Here is a 16,185-nt window from a genome sequence, read left to right on the forward strand (position 1 = left end):
GAAGGGGGGGGGGGGAGGGGGGGGGGGGGGGGTCCGGGAATTTGTGAGTGACGCTGATGGTGAGGTGCCGCAGAAGTAGGCGTCTCCCGCTGCATGGACATCCACCCGCTCCAAATTGCACAGTGTGCTCCACTTCCTCCCATCCATCACCACGCCCCCCCCCCCCCCCCCAAACTTTCCAACAGGATCATCACGATGAAGGGGATTGCTGCAGGCATGCAGAACACCGGCTGATTGTTGCTGTGCATTACAAGAATCATCCCACTGTGTGGCACGCCCCATTGCCGTGCTGTCGCGGTGCTTCCACCCACAAGCTTTTGTGGGTGTGGGCTTGCCGGCGGGGAGCAATGGTCGCGGAAGCTGCTGTGGCGACCACATTCCAGGTGCAATCCTGCAGAATCCCTCTTGTTCATGTCGCTGCAGCCTTTTGAACTGCATCCCTGATGCTGGCACCAAGCTCCGATTGAGCGGCCCACTCGCATAGCATCCCTCTCTTGTGCGTAGTCAATGAAATTGAAACCATAACGATGCAGCGCACATGCCTCGACTTCAGCCTGGGATTGGGAGGAGGAGATGGAGGAGGTACGTGCTCTGAGCCTTCTCTGACACCTGGGCTGACCCAGCAGGGTGAAACGGGTGGTGTCGACATGAGCGATGCGACCATACAACGTATGTGGGAGGTGCAGTGGATGACTGGAAGCAATGCTACCGTGCAACTTGCGGTCTGCTCATCACGATTTTCGTCTGCAAATCCGGACCGCGTCCGGATCTTCGGCGGGTTTTAGATGGATCCCCTCGTGGAGGGGAAGACGAGTAGACGCATGCGAAACAGCAACACCATCTGGAATCGCTGGCGGGTCGTTCTGGGACTTAAAGGGGAGAAGCAGCATCAGGCATTTCCAAGTGCATTAAATACCGCATCCGAGGGTCGTCGTCACGGCAAACGAGCTCGGGCAGCATCGTCCCATCATCCGGTTTACCAAACCATGGCCATGGGACCCACCAGCAATGTCTACACGGCAGCGTGAGTGCTGTCAACCGATACAGGGCCACTTCGGCGTTAGGTTTCGTGGATGGAGCAAGTTGTGATCCCAATGGAAGCCTGTATGTGCACTCCCTCCCCTGTTGCATCATTGCAGGAAGAACAACCCCGAAGTGCTGGGGAGGAGGCGACGACGGGTTGAGGCCCTCGAATCAAGGATGACCCAGATGGTGACCGAGAACTGTCGCCGGAGACCCAGCTGGCCCGAAGAGAAGATCCGCCAGGTACCAAGCCTGTTTGCTTGATATGGTGACCGTGCATGTAAGTGGGAGCAGATTGGCATGATGTGCAGGTCGAGTCCAACATCTGACCACCAGCCTCTCATGCTCCATGTAGATGGACCAGCACTGCCGCCTTAATGGGCTGCGCTGCGTCATGTGGGACGATGAAGCCGCCGGATTCTACCTGGTGCGTGACTGAAATCCTGCCTGTGTTCCATCAGGAGCTGAGCCATGCGCCGCTGGTGCCCGCTTGCAATATATCCTGCGTGGACCAGGAATGAGCAGGCAGCTTACCACCCAGCCCGCCACACCCACCGGTCACAGCTGCTCAAGTGGGACTGGGAATGCAACAGGCCAGCCCAACCTACAGAAGGCTCAGATGCCAATGGCCCTGGCTGGTAGGTTTAGTAAAGGTTGGGAGAAGGGTGGCCCATGGAGCGAGACCTGGAGTGGGTTAGCCACAAACTTCGATGCACATACACATCCTCCCTATACCTCCACCATCTCCAAAGGTGGTGCAACGTAAAGCGCATCGTGGGACTCCCCCTCCTGGATCCCAGCCTGCCAGACGAGGGCCTGGCCGCCTGGATAGATGAGCACACCATGGCCATCCACTCCTGACCCATTCAAAGAGGCATCATGCTCCTTTGAGCAGCGCCAGGGTCATGATGCACTTGTATCACCCACGACTCACACTCGCTTGTTTTTTTTATATGCCCACTCATGCTCCTCAAATGTGCTCGCTGTTGGGTCTTAACTTCCACAAGTAGGAGTGTCATGGGTTTGCAGTTGGGTCTCAGGTGTAGGCGGCACCTGTCCGGTATCCAGACTCAGATCGCGAGGGACGGCCATGCCAGGCCATGTTGGGAGGGAATGCAATGCAGTGCCAGGGTTGCCCAGACCTTGGCACCTGAACACAGGGGCGTTGCAGTCGTCCAGAGAGGGGGTCAGGGGTGGGTAAACTTGAGGCCCGTCGTCAGCGCCATCACCCAAAGTCGAGCGCCGTGCCGCCGGGACCGCTGGGCCCCCCTTCCTCGAACCGCGAGAGGAAGAAGCGGAGGTCCAGGTGGCTCTGCGCTGGCAGGAGGGAGAGGAAGGTGCGGAAGTGGCGCTCGTATGCGGCGTGGGCCTGCCACATGGCACCGTGCAGCTCCGTCAGCGCCTCCGCCTCGATTTCCGGGGAGTTGTACACCTCGTCCGTCCATGTCCCGCTGGTCTCGCTTTCCTTGACGCGGGCCAGGTAGCCGCGCTGCGCAGCCACGGCCTGCTCTACCAAACCGGCCAGGCCGTGGATGGGCTCCTGGCGCATGGGGAGGGGGAGTCCAAGGCTTGCTCCAACTTGTAGGTCTCGTCTCAGCAGGCAGGCACAGGCATTGTGCTGGCCGCCAGACAGGCTCTCACCGAGACAACCACACAGTCAGTGCGACATCTGCAGGCCTGACTGGACAGCGCAGCGCACTCCTCACCAGCAGGGCGGCCATAGAGATGAGCGCCGCTCGGAGGCCAGTGTGCGGGTCCGGGGCCGCAGATGCCCCCTGCTGCCCTCCCAGGGAGCTGCCGCCCAGGCCTGGGCCCGTGCCTCCCAGGAACAGGCCCTGGAGTGGGTGTGAATCGGGAGTGTGTGGGTGAACATTGCAACGCGAGAATTGGCCAGCTGGAGTGAGCTGTGGACGTGAGTCCCACTCGCGAAACACCCGCAAGACAGAGCGGGAGGAGTGGAAGACCATCTGAGAAGCTCTGCGACGCCGGCCACACGCATCCAGCCCCACAGGGCCCCCCGCATCCCTCACAAGACCCGCTCCAGACTCCCCTCACCTCCACCAGCTTGGCGAGCATGCCCTCGTGCAGTCCCACCACCTCGTCCAGGTCCCGCGCCTTCCCCAGGCAGGCCCCGAACTCGGCCCAGGCGGGCTCGATCACCTCCAGCGCGATGTAGGACTGCAGGCTGGACGCAAACTGCGCCGCCTCGCTCCTCCAGGAGTGGAAGGCTCGCAGCATTGTGGGCACCTTTTGAGAATTGAGTGGGAGGGGCATGCCGAGGGGGTTCTCAAACGGGAATATTCGCTGGCAGGGCGGGTGTGGGGAACGGCGGCTGGATCCATCTAGGGATTTGTCCCTGCGAGGAGGATCCCTCGATACCCAGCCCGCCGCTTGCCCCACCGCCTTTCACAACCCAAGCCCTACCTTCTCGGCGCCGGAGACGTCAACGCCGTGCTCCTTCTCCAGAGCTCGCAGCGTGGCCATGGCGTGCGCGGCGTCGTTGAGGCGCGCCCAGGCACGGCCGAGCACCCTTTCCACCCGCTTGATCGTCCAGAGCAGGCGGAAGACCCGGAGGTAGGCTGTGACATGGAGGAGGGGGAGGGTATGGAGTGGGATGCAGGCACACTGTGCGAGGTTTGCAGCTGCCATTGCGAAGATTCATCCGGAAAGTGAAGCACTTGGCTCCTGGAGGCACACCAGGAGAGGGGAGCGGATAGTTTGGGCGAGGGCAGGCTGCCAGCCCACGACCCTCGTCTCCCCCCCCAGGCTGCCCAACCCCAGCCACGCCACACCCTCCCTTACAACCCGCCCCCATCACAAGATCCCCTCCCCCAGCCTCACATGCCATGGCGCTGGGGGCGAGCACCGCCGCCAGCGCGCCGTCGACGGCATACTGCAGGGAAAACACGTCCCAGCCCGAGTCGCCCTCCAGCGCCCGCGCCAGGCGCACGGTCAGCCGGTCCGCCACGTCGGTGTCCTGGCTGGAGGCGGTGCTGGCGCGCAGCGCGGCATCCAGGTGTCCCTGGCGGCGGGTCGTGGGTAATGAATGGATGCCTGATTGGGCCCCATGTCGGGCTGGCAAGCAGGGATGCATCGAGCGGTGGCGTTCAGCCCCGATGAAGATGATGGCGCTCGGCTCGTCGCAGCCCCCCTTTCCCATCCTCGGCCCCAAACCCCCAGATGCGAGCCCCTCTGGCGCTCCCCCTCTCCACCCAAACGTCCCACCCATTATGCGCATTACCTGCAGTACGTATTGCGACACCTGGCGTGCCGGCTTGTCCAGCTCGGGCTCCGCCAGGTCCAGCAGCGCGCTCACAAAGTCGCCCCGTCCCATCAGCATGTGGTGCTTCAGCGCCAGCAGGTGGCGCTCCAGGCCGTGCGCGCGGTGCAGGTGCTGAAGCAGATGGGCGCTGGCGGCCTGCTGCACGCCCGTCACCGCGTTCTCCAGCCACCTGCGAGGGCACTTGGATGAGGAGATTTTTGTGGGGAAGAGTCTCGAGGACAGGCAGTGGCCGGCCGGCAATAGCAGGTTGGCAAGTGAACCACAACTCAGAGCCGAGCCCAGGGACCCCACCAATGTGCAGTTGCTGAACATGCCGGCACGGTCATACAAACACAAGCAATACCCTACCCCCCCCTGCACGAGAAGTCCTCCGCCCACACCCTCGACCCACTTGAGCTGGAGGCAGGAGCCCCAGGGCGGGCAGAGGGCGCCCGCGTGCGCAGCCACGCCCTCCTCCCAGCCCACGTCCCCGCAGACATGCTTGAGGAAGTTGACGGTGCGCCCCGCGTCCAGGATGGAGCGGGCCAGGGCACCCGGCACCAGGCGCGGCTGGGCGTCGGGGTCGAGGCAGAAGCCGGTGCGCCAGCGCACCGCGGGGTGCGACGCGCCTGAGGCCGCGGCCGCGGCGGGGGCGGGGGCGCCGCCGCGCTCCCCCGCCCCCGCCGCCGCGTGCGTGGCGGCGACGAAGAAGTCGGCGCCCGGCTCCAGCGCGCCCTCCAGCACCCAGCATGCGATGCCCCGGAACATGGGCGCCGCCGCGGCCTCCAGCAGGGGGACCAGCACGGCGCGGACCAGGGGGTCGCCGTGGCGGGAGAGGGCGTGCAGCGCGTCCAGCGCCGCGCCCCCGCGCCGCGCCCCCGCGGCCCCCAGGGCGCCGGCCAGCACGCGGAGCCGGGTGCGGGGCTCGGCGAGCCACACCTCCAGGCGTCGCAGGGTCAGGGCGTCGGAGCGGGTGCCGGCCCTGGCTTCCAGGATGGCCAGCAGGCGGAGCAGGGAGGAGACCTCCCGGGAGGCTGCCGAGCCCAGGGCCTCGTGCAGCGGGGAGGGGGGGTCGCGACGCAGCTCCTCGATGCGACGCAGCAGGGCTCCAACCTCAGCCACGCGGGACACGGCCTGGCGCTGGGCGGGGGGCACCTCTGCCCCCGGGCCCAGCGCGAAGGAACCCCCATCCTTGCCGGGCTGCCACCACACATAGCGCCCGCTGATGCCCTGGCAGGCGTGCAGGGCCTCCTGCACCAGGATGTGCTCCGGCAGGACCATGGGAGTGCGCGTCGATGTCGAGCGGTGATCGCGGGGGGTGGGTGGGTCAAGTACTCGGATCCACCTGTTGATCTCGGTTCGAGGTGCGGTACTGGGGGATCGCCACGGTACTGCTTGCATGCCTTTGGAAGGGGGGGCAAAGCCTGACACCCCTCCGCTCCCACTCCCGGCCCAGGATGCTGACCAGTAGATCTTCGAAACGCCCCTGCAGCACCCGGTCGTCGGGGCTCGAGGAAATCCCAGCTCCCCCGACCCCTGGACCATGCCTCACGGAGGAAATTACAGGGTGGTCACAGGCTGTCGATCGTCCATCTCTCTGTCCGCGTCCGAAACGGGGGGTGAGGCAACTCAATGAAACGCAGTGCAGGTCCGTCGGTGCTGGGTGTGTGGGTGGGGTGTCTTGTGGAGCGCGCAGGTCGTCCCCCGCCGGCCGTCGCAGGGAGTTGCTGTGCACGGTGGGGCGCCGCGCCGCGCCGCGCCGCGCGTCTAGGCGAGCGCCGTGCGTGCCATGCGGCGGGTGTGCACCCCCGGTGTGGAGGTGGAGGCCGTCGGGCCGGTGAGGGCGGAGTCTGCGCCGCGCTTGGCAGACTGGCGCGCGGTGTACGAGGCCACGGGCGAGGCGGTCTGCGGCCGGGGGGCCGTGGCCGTGCGGCGCCTGCGGGGAGGTTGCGTGGGGGAGCGGCGGGTCACTCTCTGGGCGTGCCCCGCGCTGGAAGCGGCCAGGGCACCGCCCCCGTGCTTCCACACGGGCGCCGTGCATGGGGACGTGGTCGTGCCGCGCCCGCCCTGGAACGACAGAGCATCGCGGGCACCCGCCACCCCCCCCCGCCGCGCTAGCCTGCCGCCCACAGCGGGCGTGTGCGTGGGAAAGTCGGGCGCCTCGGTCGCGGCGCCGGACGCGAGCCCAGTGGTCGATGCTGAGCCGGTGGAGGACTGCCCCGCCAGCAGGCAGGCCGCCAGGACACCGACGAGGAGCAGGGCGGGCCCGCCAAAGGCCAGCACGGGGCCCAGGAGGGCGAGCGAGGGGAGGGAAGCACCCATCGTCCCTCGCGTCGCGCCCAGGACCCTCCCGGCCGGTCCCGCCTGGACCCAGGCACTCAGCTGCCGGGCGCGGTGGGCGAGCGAGGGCCCCGCCTCCTCCGCCGCCTGCACCCTTGCGCTAGCGGGCACGGGCGCGCCCGGGTCGTGCTCCGGCCCCAGCTCGCCGGGCGGGGGGAGGCGGGGCGCCGGCCCGCGGCGCGCCAGCAGTGCGGCCTCCGCGGCCCCGCGCCCGCGCCGCAGAGCCTGGCTCGCGCCCCTGGCGCCGCCGGACAGCGCGGCGAGCGCGCGCGCCCGGCCCTCCCGCGCCGCGGCGCGGAGGGCCGAGGGCAGCGCCGCCGCTCCCCATGCGTCGGGCCCCTCTGACCCCGGCTCGGGCCAGGGGGCAGGGCAGGTGTCGACGCCGCAGGTGTGGCGCGGGAGGCGGGCGGGCGCGGGACCGGGCTTCGTCCTGACCGGGGGCGCCAAGCCGGGGGCGCCGGCGCGCACGATGCGGGAAAGCGCGGCCGCGGGGCCATCCAGCACGGCCCGGGGGAGGGTCCAGGGGTTAACCCCTGCCAAGGTTGCAGGTGCGGGGATCGGTGCGGTGGTGGCCTGCGCCGCGGCGGCAGACTGCATGCGACGCCAGAGGGGCAGCAGTTCCCTCGGGCCCACGACCAGCTTGAGGCCTGAGCAGGGTGTCGGGACGGGGAGAGCAAGGGTTTAGATCACTGGGGAACCACTCTCAAAGTTCAGCATCAGTCACAATGTTGCTGGCTTGCACGAGACACAATCCTCGAGCAGACTCCACCCCCCCTACCAACCGCACCTGGCGCCGGGGAGGCGGCTCGGGAGAGGAGGTGCGGAGGCCCGGTCAGCGGCACCCAGGCCAGGCCAGCCAGGAGACCCAGCAGCACGAGCCCTCGGACCACGAGCGGCAGGGCTCCTGGGAGGCGGGTCAAGACGCGCGACACCTTGCCGGAGGAAGATGGGGCCGGGGCATCTGTCGGTGACAGCGTGACGCATCGGGGCTCGGCGCCAGCCTCAATGGTGCGGGTTTCCTGCATGGAGTGCGCATGCTTTGGGGATGTCTTATATGGGTCGACCCACTAGAGGTGAAACGTTGTGATGATATTCAAGTTAGATAGGCCTCAGCAATCCCCAATACTACCAGATCCAAGCCACAAGCAGATAAGGCACTGGCATCGTACCCCGGTCTGGGCGTAGTAGGAGAGCAGGGAGCTGCGTGCCTTCTCCGCAGAAGTGGCCAGAGGGGGGGGAAGGGCGGCCTCCTCAGCCTCTGCAGGGTCGACAGAAGGCACCAAGGCAGCTTCCCGGTCCACCCCCGGCAGGGGCTGGGCTGGACGCAGGGCCTCTGGCTGGGGCTTCTGGCCAGGCAGGTCGCCTGCCTCGGCAGCGACCCGCTGTGCTGTGACGAAGCTCGGCTCCTCCAGGCCCAGGGTGCGACTGGTGGGGCGCGGGGTGGGGTCTCCCCCCTCCAACAGATCAGTGGCCGCATCACTCCCGCAGGATGCTGGCGAGTCCACGGCCTCGGAACCCATGGAGGCTGCAGAGTGCTGCTGGGTTTTGAACGAAAGGACACGCTTGAGACGAATCAGAACCAACATGTCATCTGATGCCGGCATGCCCTAGGCTTGGAGCGACCAGCCTGGCATGCTGCCACGTCCCAACCGGTCTCACCTCGGTAGCCGAGGCCTCAGACTCCAGAGCAGCCCCAGCGTTGCCGCTCCCCGATCCCACCACGTGGCTGCGTGGGTAGACGCAGGCAATCATCTGCTTCTCGCTGCCGCAGGGAGTGGACAGGGCGCTGGCTGCGGTCGCGATCCGGGCATGGGCGGGGGTCCCAGGTTCGTCGGCGATGGCGAGCCTGTGGGAATGAGGGGGGAGAAGGAGGTCCTCCCAGTCATGGTCGCATGGGACGGAGGAGGAACGGAGCTTGGTGATGACATGAGAGCCCCAGGTTTGGTTGTTTTAGGGATGGGGACTCCTGTTCCGGTCAGTAGGAACTCACTCTGTGTGGGGAGAGTTGCCTGCCTCCCGGAACACCGGGTTGTTGGCCCGCAGTTTCCAGCCCAGCGGCTCCATCAGCGGAGTCGCCATCTGGTTGTAGAGCCATTTCCGTGCGCTTTTGCTGCCTGTTCGTCGGAAAGGTGGAGCAGATCTGTACGGGGTGCCCACCGCACCAGAGTCCGTTGCGGCAATCCCTTGATTGCCATCCCCCCCGGTACATGCGCGCCAGGCTTACTGGGTGTATTGCGAATGGCAGACAAATTAAAGGCGGCATCTTGCACGTTGCCCAGGATGCCGCGAGCAATAGGCGTGCTTTGCTGTGGAGTGTCCGGAGGTGACTTGTCCGCCATTCTGGCACCAGTGGGCGGAGCTTATGGTGAATAAGTGTCACCTCATGGGCTGTCTAATAAAATTTTGTATCAAATCGGCGATGTGTGTCGATGTAAAGTTCCTCTGCTCCGCAAACCTCCGATGAGGACAGGGGGGCATCTGGCCAGTCCGCGAGGAACTGTCGATGTCATTCAAAATCGCGCGCGAACGGTGGCTGCTTGCAGGGAAGGGCGAGTGTCTAACATCTGCTCAAGACATGAGCGATCAGACCTAGTAGGTATTGGGGCATGTGACCATAACCTGTCCTGTCGCAAGCTGGGGGTCATGGAAGAATGCTCTGGCTAAGCTGTCGCCAACATCAACGGGTGAGAGTTCCCTTTACTAGTGACGGGGAGAGAGACCCTAGGCATGTCCCACTTGCAGTGAGATGTTCATTACTACCTCAATTTGATAAGATTGTTGATGTCAAACATGTTTGGGCCTGCTTAAGCAGCACTGACCATGATTTGTGTACAGGGCTGGTCCACGGCCACATGTACACCGCATGGAGAGCAGGACCGACCTGTTCAAACTCGGCTGCGAGCTCGAGACAGGTGACGTAAGCGGAGACGGTTTCATGTACACGACACGACCATAGAGACGTCTTGCGGAACATAACAACTACAGTTGGCAGGTGCGGTCTTCGTAGGCGTACTGAAGCTCCGGTTTGCTGCTCGATTCCTGCACCACCGGACCCTTCCAGGCCGCAGCAGAAGGTGAGGTCCCACAATGCCACCACCGTGGCGAGGTATGAGGTTCAGCACTCGCACTTTAATAAGTAAAACGATCCATCTGCTACATAATTTGCCTTTTTATGGGCCCCACAACGCGTTTACGTAGCAGGGAGGATTAGGTTCCAGAGACCATGAGCACCACAGCGACCTCGGGCTCCATCGGGGGCCAGCCGAGTCCGATCAAAACAGGTTCAACGGAGCCTCTACAGCGGCTCGACACTGCTGCCGTGGCCAAGAGGCTACAGCAGGAGCTTATGAGCCTCATGAGCAGTGGCGAGAAGGGCATCTCTGCATTTCCACAGGGCGACTCCCTCTTCACATGGGTTGGCACAATTGAGGTGCGTCCTGCACATCTTGCTAGGAGCAGTCTTATTCTAGAGGATTCTACTGGTCCAGGCGCAGGAGCCCTGCCTGAGTGCCAATGCTGCTCGTGCATCGCACATGTCGGAGGGAGGCACCTTCAATACCTCTCAGGAAGGTCGAGTCTCCACGTGTAGAGCATGGATCATGCGCTGACACAATTCACTCCTGCCGTACCGCAGGGAGCATCTGGGACTGTTTTTGAGGAGCTTACATTCCGCTTGTCCCTGAACTTTGGGGCAGACTACCCCTTCAAGCCGCCGACAGTAAAATTTGAGACCCCCTGCTTCCACCCCAATGTCGACCTTCAGGGCAACATCTGCCTGGACATCCTGAAGGAGAAATGGTCAGGTATCAGGGGAGGAACTGCGTGACGGGGTCTTGCTGCAGTAAGACCTGTGCTGTGTGTCGGTGCCGGCACACTGGGTGTCTACTACCTGTTGGCTGGACAACACATTGCCAGTCTCTATGCTGTAGCCACTGCAAGCTCACCACTGACTACCACTCCACACTGTAGCCGCATACAGCGTCCGGACTGTGCTGCAGTCGATCCAGTCGCTGCTGGCGGACCCAAACAACGATTCGCCACTAAACGTCCAGGCAGCCAAGTTGTGGGACCAGGACCAAGCCGTGTATCGCCAGGTGACGAGAGGGGTGGAGGCTTGGGTACGCAAAGCAGAGAGGATGCTTCAGACCGGTTCTTCCTGACAAACGGAGCTACCCTTTCTTTGTGCAGATGGTGATGAAGACCTACAATGCTGCCAAGACGTCCTGAGGCTCCTGTCTGACGCGATTTTATGTAGTACGGTGCCGGTTGCAAGCAAATACACCTTGATCATCCAGCTTGGCAGAACATATTCGAAACTCACGCCAGGAGCAAGAAGGAGATTTGTCCTTTGAAGGTGGTGGAGCCCTTCAAATGTGCCCTTGAATCACAAGATATAATGCTAGAAACGCCGTTTGTACCTTTATAAACTGCATCGTGTGCACATTTGCTGCTCCAGCAGTCCGCCTCAAAGCAAAGGAAGCTCAAGCAGGCCCTGTTCGACACTGAACAATGAACGGGTAAGCGATGTCTCTTCGCTACATCCTGCTCATGCAACGGGATGTGGCAGCAGCCGCACGATACTACAATGAAGGGCTGGGGCTCCCCCTAAAAGTGTTGACGGAGCGATGGGCGGAGCTCCAAAGCGGGGACACGACCATCGCGTTGCAGACGGCGCCGGGGTAGGCACGATGGGGGCGGATGGCTGAACGCTTGCTGTAATGACAATGCATGCAGCAATTTGGTTTTTGTGAACCTGCGTGCACGCACCATTCTCCATACCATCCATGCTGTCACTGCATTTGCAGAGAGGCCTACTGTACAACTGGGTTCAGTCCAGTGTTGAGCTTCAATGTTGAGAGTATCCAGGATACACTGACCCGCCTCTTGACGATGGGAGGACGCATGGACGGCAAGATCCACCACTCTGTGTATGGCAAGGTAATGCACGCCTTTTGTGTTGCCGCCTTGTGTATGAACATTGACGCGATACTTGCATGAATCCAGTTTCTGCTAGCGACACTCGTTCTTTCTGTCTCAGGTTGCCTCCATCCGAGGACCAGATGGGCACATGATCAGCTTGGTCGAGGAAGACTGACAGACATGGCGCTGGGATGTGACTCTGGCCCAAGCTCAGTACTCGGCCTTCAGTCCTGCAGTTCCCTTGATTGTGCCCTTGCAATTGCAGGCTTCGGTTTCTTCCTTAAGGAGAGTGGCCTTCTGTGCAATTCTGATGTACTGGAGGCTGTGTTTCATCTGTAGCTGGTTGAAGCCCTTCAGTTGTGAACACGGCATTTTGGGTGCGTTTCTGCACTGGCTCCAGCTTGTGGAATTCGCCCTTTCCTTGACCCATTTGCGCTTGCCTGCCGGAACAATCCATACGGAGGCCCGCTCCCTGCCACGTCCAATACTTGGAGTACAGAAGTGCTACCTTGTGGAATATTCTCCTTGTGGAGAGACGCGATCGTGAGACCAGTAAACCTTGGCGCCCCCCCCCACGAGTTGTTACTCGCTCAACCCCGCGGTTTGTGGAGCGCTTCGGAGTGACCGGGGTTGCTCCGTGGCAGGTCGGGCCGCCTTAAGGGCAATATTACCGTATTGAGAGCGGGGTGAAGTCGCCATGCGTCCCCTGGAGGAGCTGGACTACCTGCTCCCGGACTGGTGAGTGGTTGCAGGGCGGTGGCACTGCCTTGAAGGTGGGCCTGGCGTCTTACCCTGCGGCGCCTCGACACCACCTTCCATCCACGAGCACAGGTGGAAACAGATCGACAGAAATGAGTCCTGGCAGACGGGGGCCTACGACACCCTGGCCGTCTCCTACCTCGTCATAGCCCTGGTGGCGCTGGTGAGCATCAATGGGGTGCACTTTCAGGGCACCAGGATGGGTCAGGGCCCCCCCACTCCTCACTCGATGCATATGCCAGCCTTCACCGTGCACCTCCCCCCCCCTTACCCCCACCAAGGTCCAAATCGTGCGCATTCAGCTGCGGGTGCCCGAGTATGGCTGGACCACGCAGAAGGTGTTCCACCTCCTCAACTTCCTGGTCTGCGGCCTGCGCTCGGCGGTGTTCTTCTTCCGGGGCCAGGTCCAGCGCCTGCCCCTGGTGGTGGTGCAGGCGGGCCTGCTGGACCTCCCTGGCCTGCTCTTCTTCTCCACCTACACCCTGCTGGTCCTCTTCTGGGCCGAGATTTATTACCAGGCGCGGTCCCTGCCCACCACCGCCCTGCGGCCCACCTTTGTCATCATCAACCTCATCGTCTATGGCATCCAGGTGAGGCTTGAATGTGTGTTACTGTGAATGTGCCTGGCTGTCGTGGTAGGAGGAAGTGGGAGTGGGTCTTGCACACTGCATGCTCTGCAAAACCCCCCAGGTTTCGCTGCCGCATCTCCCTGTTTTGCTCACCGCTGCGCCACGCATGAAAGGCTGGGTCAGGCTTTTCTGAGTGCTCTGCTCGTGACAGTGACCTCCCCTTGGCGATGGCCCGTGCTGCAGTGCCGCCCCTCCGTATGGCCATCCCCCCCTTCCCACCTGTGAGAGGATGCCAGTCCTCTCGGCCTGTGCTTTACCCTCCTCCACCCCCCAAAACTCTCTCACCACAGTCTGGCATCTGGGTGTTCATCTCCCTGGCCAGGGACTCCCAGGCGCAGCTGGGCAAGGAGCTGTCTGGCTGCTTCCTGGCCTGCGTCTCCGCTGCCGCGGCCTTCGCCTTCCTCCTCTTCGGCGGCCGGCTCTTCTTCATGCTGCGCCACTTCCCCATCGAGTCGCGGGGCCGGAACAAGAAGCTGCGCGAGGTGGGGGCCGTGACCAGCATCTGCGCCACCTGCTTCCTCTTCCGCTCCGCCATCACGGCCTGGTCGGCCTTCGACCAGGAGGACGCCGACCTGGATGTGCTCAAGCACCCCCTGCTCAACCTCATCTACTACGGCGGCGCCGAGGTCATCCCCTCTGCCCTCGTCCTGTTCATCCTCCGCAAACTCCCGCCCAAGAAGGCGCCCGCGGGCTACGCGCCCATCCCCACGCAGTAGGGCCGGGAACCTGGTCCCCCCTACACGCGCCGAGCGTCCCGGGTCTGGCGCACCAGCTCCGCTCCTCCGCTGCCACCCTGCGCGGATCGGCGCCGGCCGCGGCACTCGCTCGGGACGCCTGCTGGTGGTTTACTGTTCCTCTTTGTGCATGCACCCCCATGCTCCTCCTGTCCCTCCTGATCCTTGAGCTCGCACATGCTATTGGCGGGCCAGCCCGGGCTGCCACCCCTGGTATGCCTGCAGCTCCTCCCATCGCTATTTTTTTCCCTTGAGTGTGCGTGCGGTTGGTGTGTATTGACCTGACAGCAGCAAAGGCTCGAGTGAAGTCTTGGGAAGTAGGCATTGCAATGTCAAAGTAAGGTGAGCGTCAGGCGTCTTGCCCCCTGTTCAGAGGTCCGCAGCACCACAGGGCCGGATCGCGATCCCTCGCGATCTGGGGGGGCGGGGTGCGCCCAGGGCAGACGACAAGGAGTGCGCATATGTACGCACACAGGCGACAAGTTCCCAGACCATCGTCCATTTGTCTCTTGACCATCCCGACGCGCGGTTGCGGCCGCATGGTGTGCTAGACCCCTGTCAATTGGCCGAGCGCATCGACGATGAAGCTCGCTGGATCCAGGCCATGCGGGGGTGCGCCTTCCTCCACACCCTCGGCCGCAAGGAGCCTACAAACTGGCGTGAAACCAGCATTACCTACATCACTGCATAGCGCAAGGGGGAGGCAGTCCCAGATCTGCAACGTCTGGCTGGAGAACAGGTGTGGGGTGCATGGCTTGCTCGTAGCCCGCATGGAGCCATGCCCAGCGCGAATCGCAAGAGGAAAGGGCCTGGCCTAGCCAAAAACTCGCAATCTATCGCATCAGGCCCCTCAAACCCGCTTGCGGCGCCGCAGGGCGGAGGTGTCGGTCCATGTCCCAGTGGAAACGGCCTGGGATCTGTGGGACGACAAGGAGCGCATCCCTGACTGGATGCCATGGATCAGCAGTGTCCAGGTAATGGGGGCGTTGGGTGCGAGCGTGTGATACGACTGTATTTGACACGAGCACCTGGCATGTCGTTGCCTCACCGAGTACATTCCAGGCCACGTGAAGCCGGTGATGGGAGCACGAAGTGTGGACCTCCTGGTATTATTGAAACCAGCAATCACAGCTCACCGCCGCACCCATGCTCACTCCCTCCCTGCATCCCTCACAGACTGACGCACAGAACCCGGCGCTCTCGCAGTGGCGGCTGTCCACTAGCATGTTTGGGCGGGGGTGGAGCCTGAGCTGGCTGTCGGAGTCGCTGCCGAACAAGCCCCACACCCAGATGCAGTGGCGCTCCGTCCCGGGCTACAAGGGTCCAGGGGGGTCCCTGGAGGTGCCAAACAGGTGTGGAAGTCGTGTTTTGTCTTGTGCTGCTGGAGACGTGCCCTTCAAAGGGTGTCGTGAGGAGTCCAAGGTCCCTCACCACTGCCAACTGATCCCTCCTTTCCTTGCAACCGTTCTCCAGGGGCCAGCTGCTGTTCCGGCGCTTTGGCCCCGACTCATGCATCGTGGAGCTGACCATCGGTTACGAGGTCCCCGGCCTGTTGCAGCCCTTTGCCAGCGTGCTGACCCCCACCGTGGAGGGCATCTTGCGCACTGACATGCAGCGCTTTGCACGCTATGCCGTGGACCACCAGGCACGACCACAGGCTTGAAGGGTGAATCGCGGCGGCTGCTGCTGCGGTCTCGCCACCCTGACACCATGAACAGTCTCTTGTGACAGGCATCAGTGCAGGCAGCGATTCAGCGGGGCACACACGGCGGTCGTCAACCGTGTGGCGGGGGGGTGCATTTGGTCGCAGGCAGGGGGGCGTGGGGAAGGTCTTGCACACTGATCCCCGGCTCGCCCGCACACCAGTCCCGCGCTTGCCCGGCCCCGCCGGGCTCACATGCGGGGCAGGGCGGGCCCCGCGTGGGAGGGCAGGGGGGTCTCGTCGCAGCAGGGCTTGGCCTGGACGGAGCGCGGGTCGCGCTCGGGGGGGATGTCGATGGCGGGGTTGACATCGAAGAAGTGGTAGGGCTTGAGGTGGAACCCGATCTGCTCCACGGGCATGACGGGGAAGTCCTCGGTGCGCACAAAGTGGGTCAGGCCCACGTTGAACCAGACCACCACGTCGGCGTCGGCCACGGGGCGGTCTGCCTTGGTCCAGGCGCGGATGCCGCCGTTGGCCTGCGGGCGGGGGTCGTGCGGGTACTCCCCCGCCGGGTTCATCTCGTCCTCGGCGTAGGGCGTGACCCACAGGTGCTTGGTGGCGAAGAAGCCGCGCTCGTAGTGGTCGGAGCCGACGCCGGCCAGCATGGGCGGGGAGGCGGTGGTGGGCATCAGCTTCCAGCTCACAGGCTTGCCGCTCAGCGGGTTGATCACACGCGGGTTCATGATCTGCGGGGTTGGGGGTTGGGGGGATGACCTGGGTTGGGAGGGTACAGCGGGTGCAGTGGTGGGAAGAGCATCGGGGTGCGAGGCTGACATGGAGGTACAGGGGCCAGGGGATCAATGCTCATCTTCTTTC

At 63.6% G+C, this 16,185-nt stretch overlaps 7 protein-coding genes across 7 annotated transcripts in view; 4 read left to right on the forward strand and 3 right to left on the reverse strand.

Annotated features, from left to right (window-relative positions):
- Positions 1 to 2,248: 2,248 nt before the first annotated feature.
- On the reverse strand, positions 2,249 to 5,566 carry F751_5322 (Gamma-tubulin complex component 3; the record flags this gene model as incomplete). The annotated part of the gene is made up of 8 exons (XM_011403122.1): positions 2,249 to 2,563; positions 2,730 to 2,858; positions 3,079 to 3,270; positions 3,448 to 3,602; positions 3,865 to 4,045; positions 4,265 to 4,475; positions 4,698 to 4,855; positions 5,225 to 5,566. The coding sequence occupies 8 exons, from the start codon at positions 5,564 to 5,566 to the stop codon at positions 2,249 to 2,251; spliced, it is 1,683 nt and encodes a 560-aa protein (XP_011401424.1).
- Positions 5,567 to 6,052: 486 nt separating this feature from the next.
- On the reverse strand, positions 6,053 to 8,689 carry F751_5323 (hypothetical protein; the record flags this gene model as incomplete). The annotated part of the gene is made up of 6 exons (XM_011403123.1): positions 6,053 to 6,754; positions 7,061 to 7,272; positions 7,413 to 7,644; positions 7,795 to 8,160; positions 8,285 to 8,471; positions 8,616 to 8,689. The coding sequence occupies 6 exons, from the start codon at positions 8,687 to 8,689 to the stop codon at positions 6,053 to 6,055; spliced, it is 1,773 nt and encodes a 590-aa protein (XP_011401425.1).
- A 1,159-nt stretch (positions 8,690 to 9,848) lies between these two features.
- On the forward strand, positions 9,849 to 10,852 carry F751_5324 (Ubiquitin-conjugating enzyme E2 C; the record flags this gene model as incomplete). The annotated part of the gene is made up of 4 exons (XM_011403124.1): positions 9,849 to 10,055; positions 10,260 to 10,423; positions 10,605 to 10,719; positions 10,814 to 10,852. 4 exons carry the CDS (start codon positions 9,849 to 9,851, stop codon positions 10,850 to 10,852), a joined length of 525 nt encoding a protein of 174 aa, XP_011401426.1.
- Positions 10,853 to 11,149: 297 nt separating this feature from the next.
- Positions 11,150 to 11,720, forward strand: F751_5325 (hypothetical protein; the record flags this gene model as incomplete). The annotated part of the gene is made up of 3 exons (XM_011403125.1): positions 11,150 to 11,304; positions 11,431 to 11,563; positions 11,664 to 11,720. The coding sequence occupies 3 exons, from the start codon at positions 11,150 to 11,152 to the stop codon at positions 11,718 to 11,720; spliced, it is 345 nt and encodes a 114-aa protein (XP_011401427.1).
- Positions 11,721 to 12,242: 522 nt separating this feature from the next.
- F751_5326 (hypothetical protein) lies at positions 12,243 to 13,649 on the forward strand (the record flags this gene model as incomplete). Its single annotated transcript, XM_011403126.1, has 4 exons — positions 12,243 to 12,283; positions 12,377 to 12,467; positions 12,586 to 12,894; positions 13,224 to 13,649. The coding sequence occupies 4 exons, from the start codon at positions 12,243 to 12,245 to the stop codon at positions 13,647 to 13,649; spliced, it is 867 nt and encodes a 288-aa protein (XP_011401428.1).
- A 1,242-nt stretch (positions 13,650 to 14,891) lies between these two features.
- Positions 14,892 to 15,330, forward strand: F751_5327 (hypothetical protein; the record flags this gene model as incomplete). The annotated part of the gene is made up of 2 exons (XM_011403127.1): positions 14,892 to 15,019; positions 15,141 to 15,330. The coding sequence occupies 2 exons, from the start codon at positions 14,892 to 14,894 to the stop codon at positions 15,328 to 15,330; spliced, it is 318 nt and encodes a 105-aa protein (XP_011401429.1).
- A 230-nt stretch (positions 15,331 to 15,560) lies between these two features.
- F751_5328 (Copper methylamine oxidase) overlaps positions 15,561 to 16,185 on the reverse strand; it is a gene marked incomplete at both ends in the record, with an annotated part of 4,011 nt that continues 3,386 nt past the window's right edge. The window contains one exon of the mRNA XM_011403128.1: positions 15,561 to 16,055. Coding sequence (XP_011401430.1) covers positions 15,561 to 16,055 — 495 coding nt within the window. The remainder of the gene's footprint in view (positions 16,056 to 16,185) is intronic.

Source organism: Auxenochlorella protothecoides (genome assembly GCF_000733215.1).
Source record: "Auxenochlorella protothecoides strain 0710 unplaced genomic scaffold scaffold61, whole genome shotgun sequence".
NCBI classification, from domain to species: Eukaryota; Viridiplantae; Chlorophyta; class Trebouxiophyceae; order Chlorellales; family Chlorellaceae; genus Auxenochlorella; species Auxenochlorella protothecoides.